Source organism: Cannabis sativa, chromosome X (assembly GCF_029168945.1).
Source record: "Cannabis sativa cultivar Pink pepper isolate KNU-18-1 chromosome X, ASM2916894v1, whole genome shotgun sequence".
Classification (NCBI taxonomy): Eukaryota; Viridiplantae; Streptophyta; class Magnoliopsida; order Rosales; family Cannabaceae; genus Cannabis; species Cannabis sativa.
This window is the reverse complement of record NC_083610.1, coordinates 68751694-68763880: the sequence shown is the minus strand read 5'-3', so window position 1 is coordinate 68763880 and position 12187 is coordinate 68751694. Positions and strand designations below refer to the sequence as shown.

At 29.8% G+C, this 12187-nt stretch overlaps 1 protein-coding gene across 1 annotated transcript; it reads right to left on the bottom strand.

The window, feature by feature from the left end:
- Nucleotides 1-2654: 2654 nt before the first annotated feature.
- Nucleotides 2655-5430, bottom strand: LOC115714167 (high mobility group B protein 9). Its single transcript, XM_030642739.2, has 6 exons — nt 4794-5430; nt 4554-4632; nt 4286-4448; nt 4075-4176; nt 3008-3378; nt 2655-2926 (listed from the first exon to the last, which is right to left on the bottom strand). The coding sequence occupies exons 1-6, from the start codon at nt 4943-4945 to the stop codon at nt 2822-2824; spliced, it is 972 nt and encodes a 323-aa protein (XP_030498599.1). The 5' UTR covers nt 4946-5430; the 3' UTR covers nt 2655-2821.
- Between the last annotated feature and the right edge of the window lie 6757 nt (nt 5431-12187).

Sequence of the window (12187 nt, the reverse complement as noted above, 5' to 3'; positions counted from 1 at the left end):
CATGGAGTATGCATCGGAAGGGACCGATATTGAACTTTGACTTAGATTTTATTAAACTTACCGTAGAATCTATTCAAGTCAATATCGCCAAGTTGATCCTAGATCAAATAATCTTAATCCTGCTATGATTAGGCTCAATCTTGAAAGGCTATTCGTGTTCTTTGATTTGTTAGTTAAGCCTACTTTTAGGTCAGAAAGATACGTACATTTTGGGAACACGGTAGTGCAATTGAGTGGGAGCGCTAGCATAAACATGGAATCTATAGCTTCTATCTGGCGAATAGTAAGCAAAGGATGATCTCCTTCGAGCTTGACCAAACGAAAATAAATGGTGGAGATCTCATTTTACATAAGCTGAAATATCATCTATACGGGGTCAAGTGTTTTAAGGATAAAATACATAGTAGGGTGTTACGGTAATTTAATCCCTTTACTGTGTAGATCATTCATATAGAGGATCATTGATCAAATTAGGATTATAACAATGGATAACTAATGATGTGTCTATATGGTGGAACATATAGAGCATTCTATATACTGAGAGTGCAATTCTAAGTTCTATGCGTGGATTCAACGAAGAATTAATAAGTCAGTGAATTTTAGTCCTAAATTCTTGATCTACTTATTGGAAGCTCGGTTATATAGACCCATGGTCCCCCCACTAGTTGAGATAATATTGCTTGTAAGACTCATGTAATTGGTTTTGATTAATCAATTATAATTCTCAAATTAGACTATGTCTATTTGTGAATTTTTCACTAAGTAAGGGCGAAATTGTAAAGAAAGAGTTTATAGGGGCATATTTGTTAATTATGATACTTTGTATGGTTCAATTAATAAATATGATAAATGACAATATTATTTAATAATTATTTATAGTTATTAAATAGTTAGAATTGGCATTTAAATGGTTGAATTTGAAAATTGGCGTTTTTGAGAAAATCAGATGCAGAAAAGGTAAAACTGTAAAATTGCAAAAAGTGAGGCCCAAATTCACTAGTATAGGGCCTGCCACTTTTGTAGGAAATTTAAACTGATATTTTCATTATTTTAATGCCAAATAATTCAAACCTAACCCTAGTGGAATGCTATAAATAGATAGTGAAGGCTTCAGGAAAATTACACTTAAATTTTCTATTTTTTCTTTAGAGAAAAAACCCGAGCCTTTCTCTCTCCCTATCTTTAGCTGCCACTTTTTCTTTCTCTTCCCTCTTGAATTTCGAAATCCTTAGTGTATGAGTAGTGCCCACACATAGCAAGTGATACCTCAATCATAGTGAGGAAGATCGTGAAGAAAGATCATCAGCAAAGGAGTTTCAGCATCAAAGATTCAGAGAAAGAGATCCAGGTTCAGATATTGATAATGCTCTGCTACAGAAAGGAATCAAGGGCTAGATATCTGAACGGAAGGAGTCATTATGTTCCGCTGCACCCAATGTAAGGTTTTCTAAACTTTATATGTGTTTATTTCATCGTTTTAGAAAGTTCTTATTTAGGATGTTAATAAACATACTTGTGAGTAGATCTAACATCCTGGTAAAATAATTTTCAACACTTATTAACAATAAATCAACATTTTTCTTTTAATTTCAAAGTAAATGTAACTAATTTTTTTTATTTTTTTTTGTTTTATTCTTGAACAATTTGATCATTTTAATGATTTACAGAAATTAAACAATTAAACAACAATAATTATTCACTGTTATTTGTTTTTTAAATTTTTTTTGAATCAAATGTTTCAATCATCAACATGCAATCATGAGAAGTAATGCAATACCTAGTTATTTTTGTTTGGATTTGATTGGGAGCTCCGATCAACAATTTTCAACTCATTCTTGTATGATCTGCAACAATTTAAAAATAATTATATGATTTTTAGTATAAATCTATGTCCGTTAATGTTGTGTTTCATTACTCTATTTTTTCATACCTCTTTTTAGAATAATTTTGGATTTAGAAGGAGCTGCGATCATCATATTTTTAACTCATTTGTAGTACGAACTGCAACAATTATATGTTTTGTTCTGCGATATTAATGTATTTATTTCAAATTTTGGGGCTTTTATGTTTAATATCTGTTTCAATTTGAATTTGAATTTGAATTTAGTATGGAGCTCCAATCAACAATGTCTCATCTATTTATTGAATGATCTTCAACATTCAAATGACAATTTTTGAATAAGGAGTATAAATCTTACTGAGTTCTGTATGAGATTAGAATTTCGAATTGTTGATACCTCTGTGTAGGCAGATTTGATCAATGAGAATTTGATGTTAATGGATTCACCTTTGTTGATGTTTGTTTTTTGTTTCTGTCAATCTCATTATTGGAGTAGGTAAGTTTTTTTGTTGATTTTTCATTGAAATTTGTTAAATTTTTGTTTCAGAAAACTTTATCGAGCATCAATGGTTGCTCTGTTTTTTTTTCCTGGGACGCTAATGGTCAAGGTGTCGAAGAAGGTGACACCATATCATGTGTAAATTAAATTATAGTTTCCGTATATAAGTTGTTTTTACCGTGTAACTGTATTTTTGTTAAGTATTTCTTAATTTCGTGCATTTTTGAAAATTTCCCTAATCTTTTTATGTAAATCATACCATGTTCATCTCCTCCAACTAAACACAACCACTATCTCATGAAAGCCCAAAAAGGATTTGGTAAGTGCTCTTTGGAATTGAGCTTTAATTTCACCAAAGTTACAACCTCTACATAAAGTGTACATCTCAAAACAGAGTAGTCTTGTCCATAATTCTTTATATGAATTTTCTCTTTTATACAGTTCAAGACCTACACTCCATACATGAGCTAACATAGTTTCCATTAACTAGTTTCCACTGTCTGCTGCCTCAGTTTAATGCTCTCTTTATATTCTTTCAACTCCCTCCTGTATCTCTCTTTGTCTTTCAAACCAATATTCTGATAAACCTACACACATCATCAAACAAACAACACTAAATAATGATAACAAATAAGGTTTTTCGAAACATGTAATTTATAGTACCGTACCGTCCTCTCTTCTGGGGAGAGATTGGTCCAAGACTCGCCGATCATCTTAGTAAACTCGCGCTCTCTGTTCGGGAAGAGGGATTTGAGCTTGTAATGCTTTTCAGCAAAGAAGAAGTTGTATCCACTCCTATTGGGTTTTGGATAATTGGGGTCTCCTCTTCTTTTACTCTTCCTTTTACGACGACGAGAATGGCGAGGTTTGCCGGTGTAAGGTACTATGGCATTATTGTTAGGCTCAGCAACAACAGGGCTACCACTAGTACCACACCCTTCTTCTTCTGGATGATACAATACTCCAGTTAAAACCTCAGACCCCAACTTCACACTCACCAAGTAGCCACAGTCGAATTTTCCATCAATAGTTCCTATACCTGAAAAAACAAAAAACCCAAAAGCTTACTTTTAATGACAATCTTTTAATCACAACATAAATTTTTTTTTGATTAAATGTGATTTTTAGTCACAACAAAAAATTACTAACAAGATGTCACTAATTTAATTTTAATCACAATAAATATTATTATTAAAAACACGTTTAATAATAACAAATTATAATTTTTGTGACTAATACATCTAGCTACAGACCTTTGAGTCACAAGATAGAAATAATGATTTATAATTAGTCATTTTTTCATTTTTAGTCACAGATTTTGTTACAGATTTTGTTACGACTAAAAGTAAAAAAAAAAATTGTAATGTAGAAACACAAGATAAGTATAAATTTTGATTTAGTTTTATTGTTTCAATAAATATTATATAAAAGAAATTATTGAAAAATATTTTTCAAAATTTTTGAATATCATTAAAGTAAATTAAGAATAATGTAAATTATTTAATTTTAAAAATAATTTTTTAAAAGTTATTTTGAAAGAAATTACAAATTTTACCAACTTCCAAAAGAAAATTTAAACTAAAAAAGGACTTTTCTTTATTCTAACACCTCCAGAAGGATTTTTTCTAATTCTAAAAGTTAAAAAAGAGTATACACAAACACAAGCTAAGACTATAAAATCTGCTTGAAAAAATTGAAAAATAATGTATCATATAAGAATGAAGTGCTTTGTTACCTTCTATATCCTGGTTCATAGGAAAATCGTTAATGGATTTGGGAGAATATTCAACTATAGCCAATTCTGGTTTGAACGAGCGACTGCAAACTGGAAATGTAACTGCAAACCAAAGAACAATAACAAGTAGAAAATGAAAGTTGGTTTTTTTAAAAAATAAAAATGAAAATAAGAGAAGTTAAGAACAAAAACAATACAGTGAAAATTTTACCAGAAGGGCTGCACAGAGGACCTTGCATGCGAAAGAAGTGAACTTGTTCATAGTGATAAAGAAGACTTATGTAGTGTTTTCTTAACACAAAAGAAGCACTTGTTGTTGTTGGAGAAAACATAAAAATAGTACCAACTTCCCTCCATTTCTTCTCTGCAACAACCTACAGTACATATACATATACATATACACACATGTTTAGGACAGAGACTTAATTATTATTATTATTATTAATAGTAATAGTGAAAAGTTGGGGGCACAAGACAACCTTCTCAAAACCACCTCTTCTTGTAACCTCAACATATAATATATGCAAATCCAGCTCTTTCCCTCCAATCACAGGAACCCTTCAAATAATTGAAAAAAAAAAACCCAACATTAAAAAAATATAAAGAATCTTTGTACAACACTATCTAAGCTACATACTATTATTACTATAATAGTGGGAAAATCCCAAAAGTAAAGGTAAACTAAAAAAGAAGAAGAAAAGATGAAAGGTTTTGCTCACATAAACTTGGTATTCATCAGAAAATGAAAACGCCTTAGAGTATCCCAAAACACAATAGGGTCTTTAGCAACATCATCATGGGAAGCAAGTGGCGTAGGATAGTTCATATCCTGCACACCATTCCAGCCCTTGTTTGTATCCACCGGCGACATGTTGTTTTTACCGGAGAAAGAGAGATTATTATATTATTAAGAGAAAAATCAAACAAACCCAAAAGACTAAAATGCAATGATATTAATTATAAAAAGAATTAAAGAAGGAAAAAGAAGTACATGTAATATGAATATACGATATGGGCTAGTTCCAAAGATAGGACAGTAATTAAAGAAGGGGAGTAAATTTTAGTCTGACCAAAGCTGAGAACAAAAGAAATAGGGATTGGACGCGTGGGATGTAACGGTCAATACATAATTACCTTTTTCTGCCAAAACTTTTAAATCTATATACTGATAAATAATCAGAAGTCGTCTTCATAGTAATTAATTATACACCCAAACACACTCTATCTCTACACTCTTTTTTTACTTTGGCGTGTTACACTGACAACTTTTCTTTTCTTTTTTGTAATCTCTTGAGTTTTGAGTTTGGTTCTCTTAATAATCACTCACTCTTGTCTCTTTCATCTTCATTTTCTTCTTCCTCTAAAGAAAGTCTTTCTGAAACAAATCTTTAGCGTACATCTGCAAGTAGATATCTGATTCTTCTGAGACGTGGAATCCTGTGCATGCGAGTGTATGGTTTAGCGTATGGTAAACCTATCAGCATTGCCTATCTGAACCGTTGACTTAGCTAAACTTATTTTGTCGTTTAGTTAGTGTGGATGTGTGGGAATGGGGTCCTCTTTTTATCCGATGAAAACTCTCATGACGTGTTTCGTCCTTCCATATGTAACCCTTACTTGGTGGTTTAAGATTGCTGACTTGGAATATCCTTTTTCTTTCTCCAATGAACCAAACAAACAAAAATTAGAAAATAAATTAAAAAAAAAAAAACTAATTAAGATTTTTCACTCTCCAACTTCAACAAGTGTCTCATCATGTTTTTTTTTTTGAACTTTTAAGGTTATTAAAAATTTAGAAAACATGATTTGATATATGGCAAAGTTCAAGTGACATAATTTGATAGATCTCAAAATTTAGAAGCATGATTTAGTACATAAACAATCACTGAATTAGTAAAATTAAATAAAATTAAATAAAAGTCCTTAAATCCAATAATCTTAATAGTTCAGCAGTAATTTTTAACGACTAGAAAACTTTAAGAGCATAATTTAGTATATATTAAAATTTAAGTGACAAAAATCATAATTAGTCAAAAGAAGAAGAAGAAAAAGAAGAAGAGGAGTGCTCAAGAGACTCTATTCACACTCTTTTATACTCTATTTTTAAATTTTTAAAAAATTATACAATGCATTCCCTAAAAGGGGTCTACCGATACAACTCTATCCATTTCAGTATTTAGAAAAGAAAAAATTTGTTTAATTTTTTTATAGTTGTTTGTATTGTAGTTATTTAAATATTCTGCAAAATTTTGAAAAACTCATAAAAATTTAACACGTCAAAAATAAGGTTTAAACAATTTATTTTACATATATATAAAAATAAAATAAAAGAACCTTGTGTGCAACAGACTATTTGAACTATATTTTTAGCGTGTTAAATTTTTTACAATATGTCTTAAATAACTATAACGTAGACGACTATAAAAAAAAAAATTAAATGCATTGTAAAAATACCCTAAATTTCATATTCAATGTTTCTATTTTTGCCTTGTTTCTTACTATTGTTATTTTAATTTATTATTAGTTTTCCCCTAAAAAAATTAGTTATAGCATTATAACTTTGTCATTCAAATTAAATTATTCAACTATTTTACAAATTCATTAAAATTGTTTATAGAAGAATGAATTTTTTTTAGTAGATTTTATTTACATCAGTGGCGGACTTAGGATTTAAAGTGATGGAGTGTAATTTTTATTTTTTTTTTTGGTAAATGAGGGGGGCAAAAAAGTAAATTTAAAAAGATAAAAAATGTATTTAATAGGATTAGAACCCTTGTGTCCTCTAACCTATATGCTAAGTAGCTTAACACTCCACCAAAATTAACATTATGCATTTAAATATCATCTTTTATTACAAATATATGTTGTAACTAACTAAATTGCATATATATTTTTTTCCCGATTTTTTTTCCAGTGGACGACTGCCCCACCTCGATTATATGTGGGTCCGCCCCTGGTTTACATCCTAAAAATATTTAAATACACTTCATTTTATTATTTATATTTTACATAAAATACATACATAATTTATTATACTCACTTTTTTCTTCTCACATTGTAAAAAATAAGGCATATATATAAAAAATAAAATATATTTTAAATATTAACAAAAAAATCAAACAAGAAAATATATGAAATAAGTAAAAATAAAATTAAATGTATATTATTTATTAATATATATATACATACATATGAATGTAAGATTAAAAAATAATGTGGGAGTGTGTTTAAAATTTTCGAGTGCAAAAATAATCCTCTTTATTTTTATTTTAGTTCTTTAATTTTCATTGAACAAAACTAATTACACTATATATTCTTTCTTATTTTTGTTTGTAAATAATTTTTATAAGTTTTTTCAATAAATATTAATTTATTATTACAACACTACAATTACAATAAGTTCATTATTTACTTTCCTTAAATAAGTTAATTATTTACTTTAGTTAACTCAGTAAATACAACCGAATATAATTATGAATAAAAAAAATTTAATTATTAAATTATTTCTCCATTCATAAAAAAATTATTAAAATATTTCTTATTTTTAAAAAAAAGTTTTCGTAAATTAAAAATAATAAATTGACTCACATAACAAAATAAAAAAAAAATAAGAGTCATCAATCAATTGAAATTGTAAGTGGAAAAAATAACTTTGAGGATAAAAAAGTAATTATGAAACTATTAAAAAAAAAAAACAAATATATTGGTCTGGCAAGTCAATAAAAAAAGGCACCGTTTTATTTAAAGAAAAGCATAACTCAAAGAAGAGAGGATCCAAAGAAGAGTTTGGGAAAAGACAAAACATGCATATAAGGAGCTCTGAAAGCGGGACGAGGAAAGCACGCAGAGGAGCAGATGATAATTAATCCACATGCACTAATTAGAACATGCATAAAGAAGGATACAAATGATTCTTTGCGCCTATAAATAGAAGACCCACACATTCGAAAAATGAGATAAATTCTTGATCACACTAGACTAGTCGAAGCTCTATCAAAATACATCCTCAAGAGCACATTTGAGCTCGGGAAGCAGTCGACCCAGATCACATTGAGTGAATATAAAGGGAAATTGTGTAAACAGATAAAGATTGTATTTTGATTAGATCAAACCTGGTGTAAGGAATTCAAAGTGATAATATAATTTTGTTGTTGAGCCAATTTTTGACATCAACAGTTGGTGTCGTCCGTGGGAATCTCTAGAACAAAAAGTTGAAGTTGAGGATACGAACTAAGATGGGTTCTAAGAAAGTGTCGGAGAAGGAAACAACGCCGAGTGAAGGAGATACGTCAAATCCAATCATGGATTTAACTACTGCATTAGTGTTAGAGATGAAAGAAATGAATCAAAGAATGACTACAAAAGATAAACATAATGAGGAAATGCAGTGTCTCATAGAAGAGAAATTCCAGTAAGAGTGGCGTGCGACTCAAGAGAAATGTCAGCAGGATCAGGACGAGAACGGGAAACATCAAGAGGATGTTAACTACAATATGAAGAAGTTTATGGGGAAATGGTTGATATGCAGGCTAAAATGAACAAAACTCAAATTTGTTGCGAACTTGGATAAACAAGTGGGTCTGAACCAAAGCATGTCATTAGTAAGTTGCAGCCAGTAACGATATCTCAAAACTCTGAGAGAGAAATGAGAAATCAATTGACACTAGTGCTCAAAGAGAAAGAAGTGATGGAAGGAGTAAGAAAGGCAGACAAAATAAGTGAAAATCATGATTGTTAGACTTTTTATTTGGGCTTACATTAACTTTTATTGGTTTTATTAAAACTTGGGTTGATTAGATAGTTCTTTGCTGTGTTAGCCCATATTGTTGGTGATCAATTGTTAATGGGCTTAGCATCTGTGTGTAAAGTCTTGGTGAAGCAGAAGTGTGGGCTTTACTAGTTAACTGGAGCCTTTGATGACCAGGCCCAGTCCAACTAGGGTTTTGTAGCTAAGTCCCCTCCCTAACTCTATAAATACATATTGTCTCATCACAATTGTATACCTTTTGATAATCAAATAAATAAACTGCTTCTGATTTAGAGATCTAAGGAGGAAGACTTAGTTGATAGTATTGCACTATCGAATTGAAGTAATTGCTATGAATCGAATTGAGGTAATTGCTATGGATCAATCAGGTACGCATACCTAATTATTATATATAATTATTGTGTTCTATGTTATATACAAATTTATCTTGGGTTTATTATTAATTTATCTAACATGTGGTATCAGATTGTCTATTGTATATGATTTAGAACCTATAATTTGCATAACAATTAATATTTATATGTTAATTTTCTTCAATTACATATTAATTTCGTTTTTATTTTAAGTTGAATTTTTTGTTTTTCAATCTTAAAAGTTTAGGGATTTTATTTCTCATTAAATTCTCTTTCTTTTAATATATTACTTGCATAAAATTATTGAATAAATTAGGAGAATTTTAAGATTAAACTTTTAGGGTTTATATATTTCTTTATGAAATTAATTTTGTGTTTTTCAATTCTATTGATTATAATCTGAAATTGATTATGCATATATCATCAATAATTGATTTAAAATGTTTCTATACGTTTAATTTTTCGAATTGGATGATACACATGGTAGAATTGGGTTCTTGTTTGTTTTTTATATTTTCGGATTATACACAGAAATATGTGCTTGGATTTAGTCCTTTTCAAACCAAATTGAATCAATTTTAAGAGTGCAAATTGATTCCCGATCAAAACCCATCAAAAATCGCCTTTTCATCGTGATTTTGGCCAGAATTTCTCTCTGACCCGACCTGTCTGCAACTGGGTCGCGTGACCCGCCTCCAACCCGGCTGGAGGAAGAAGATGCCTAGATCCCTGCGAAGCCCACTCTCAGCAGCGGTGCGTGGGGGCGAGTGCGGCCACTTCTGACGTCGTTTTTCGACGTTTCTTTTTTTCCAGCGTGATTAGAATTTAATTTCTAGTTTTTCTATAATTTTTAAATAATTTTTTGACTCCGTTTAATAATTATTATTATTTTAATGATAATTATGTAGTTAAAAAATTATTAAAAATAATTTTTAATTATTTTTCGAAATCCGTAAATCGTAGAAATTTTTTTTGAGTTTCTTCTCGTTCTGTTTGACATAGTCACTCTCTTATTTAATTTATATTGACTATGTAATCTCCACCAATATTATTTCTTTCACATCTTTCTATTATTTGTTTTTTTTAAATTGTAAAACTTGATTGTTTGATGTTAAAATAATGTGTTATGGTGGACACTTTATTTTTTTTTATTATCAATATATTACAAGCAATTTATATATAACCTTTTGAAATTTGGTTGAAAATTATTTAATCACCAAATTTTATATGTTATAGAAAATATTTATTTCGGTTGGCTATATGTGTAATTACTTGCCCAAAGGTAGTAGTTATATATATTAGTTCACATTCCATGAAGTGGGTTAATATTAAATGTGTATATTTTAATTATTTGCCCAAAGGTAATAATTTAAATATATATTTATTATTATTTTTGGCTTGAATTAATATATATTATTTAAGAAATTTATTTGCCCAAAGGTAATAAATTCTTAATTGATATGTATTTTTTCTTTATTGTTAACTTCATGAAGGTAGATCATGTGTGTGTTATATTCTCACCCCAAAGGGGAGTTTATAATGACCAGTTGACTCTACAATATTTTCTAATTGCTTGGCTCATATAGCTTGATCAAGTTTTCATTTTTGGATTTTTTTCGGTCTCCTTTCTGCGAATAACAATAACGTTTCCATCTAAATTCTGAATGCTTCCAACTTTAAGACATGGAAACGAGATATGAAAATTACTTTAGTCATAATAGATTTGGACTTATGCCTTCGAGAAGAAAAATCTACTGATCTTACTAATATCAGCGTTGTTGCCTAAAAAAATCTTCATGCACAATGGAAAATTTCAAATCATCTTAGTCTTATTGCTATGAAAAGATCCATTCCTGAACTTCTTTTGAGTGGTTTGTCAGACACAACAAATGTCAAAGAGTTTTTTAATGTTGTAGAAAAATTATTTGACACTAGTGAAAACGCCGCAGCTGGACATCTCATGGATGAAATGACAACCATTCAGTATGATAAATCAAAGGAGTGTGAGGTTTTATTTTGAAAATTATTAATGTTCAGTCCGAGTTGAAAGATCATAATATTCATCTTCCCGACTCTTACACCATTCTTCAAGTTCTTCATGAACTTCCTACCTCTTTTAGCTTTATCAAGACAGCCTAAACACTTATAATAAAGCATGGAGTTTTAGTGACCTAATTTCTCAGTGTGTAGCTGAAACAAGCAAGCTAACAAAATGAGAAGAATGAATCTTCTCACTTTGTTTCTCAGCTCAAACCCAACAAAGGATAAAGAAAATATGAAGAGAAGCAATCACAACTAGGGGCTAAGGGATCTCAAGAAGACAAGTGAGAGGGAGTCAAAGCTTAAAGAGGATACTTATATTGGAGTTGACGTTATCTTATTGGCACATTTATTCTCGAATTACAGTGTAGTGTTCAGATTGTTTTGAACAATCCTTTCTTGATTCCTACATTTAAGTAATTTAGTTTTGCTTCCGCTTTTAGTTTAGTAATAATTTTCTTTTCCATTTGCCAATCATAATGTTGACATTATGTTTGACTTCGAATAATTGGAAACTGTTTTTACTCTGGTGATCCTTTCAAATTATCATTGACTTCCTTAACTTCCTCTTTCAATGTTGTGAATATTGTGGGTAAGACATCTTATATTAAGATAACATCCTTATCATTATGGCACGATAGATTGAGTCATATATCTAAAGAAAGAGTTGATCGATTACTTCTAGCTAAAATTCTTCCTCATCTTGATACTTCTGGTTGGGATACTTGTGTTAATTGTACTTGTGGAAAATTGACTAAAACAAGAAAGAAGACTACAAACCGCAGTCAATCTTTATTAGAAATTATTCACACTGACATCAGTGGACCTTATTCCACCACGTTGTCCAGAAACAAGTATTTTATAACTTGTATCGATGTTTTTTCTTCTTATGGCCTCACCTACCTGATCAAAGACAATCCAACGCTTTTGATAAAGTCAAAATCTTTTGAAA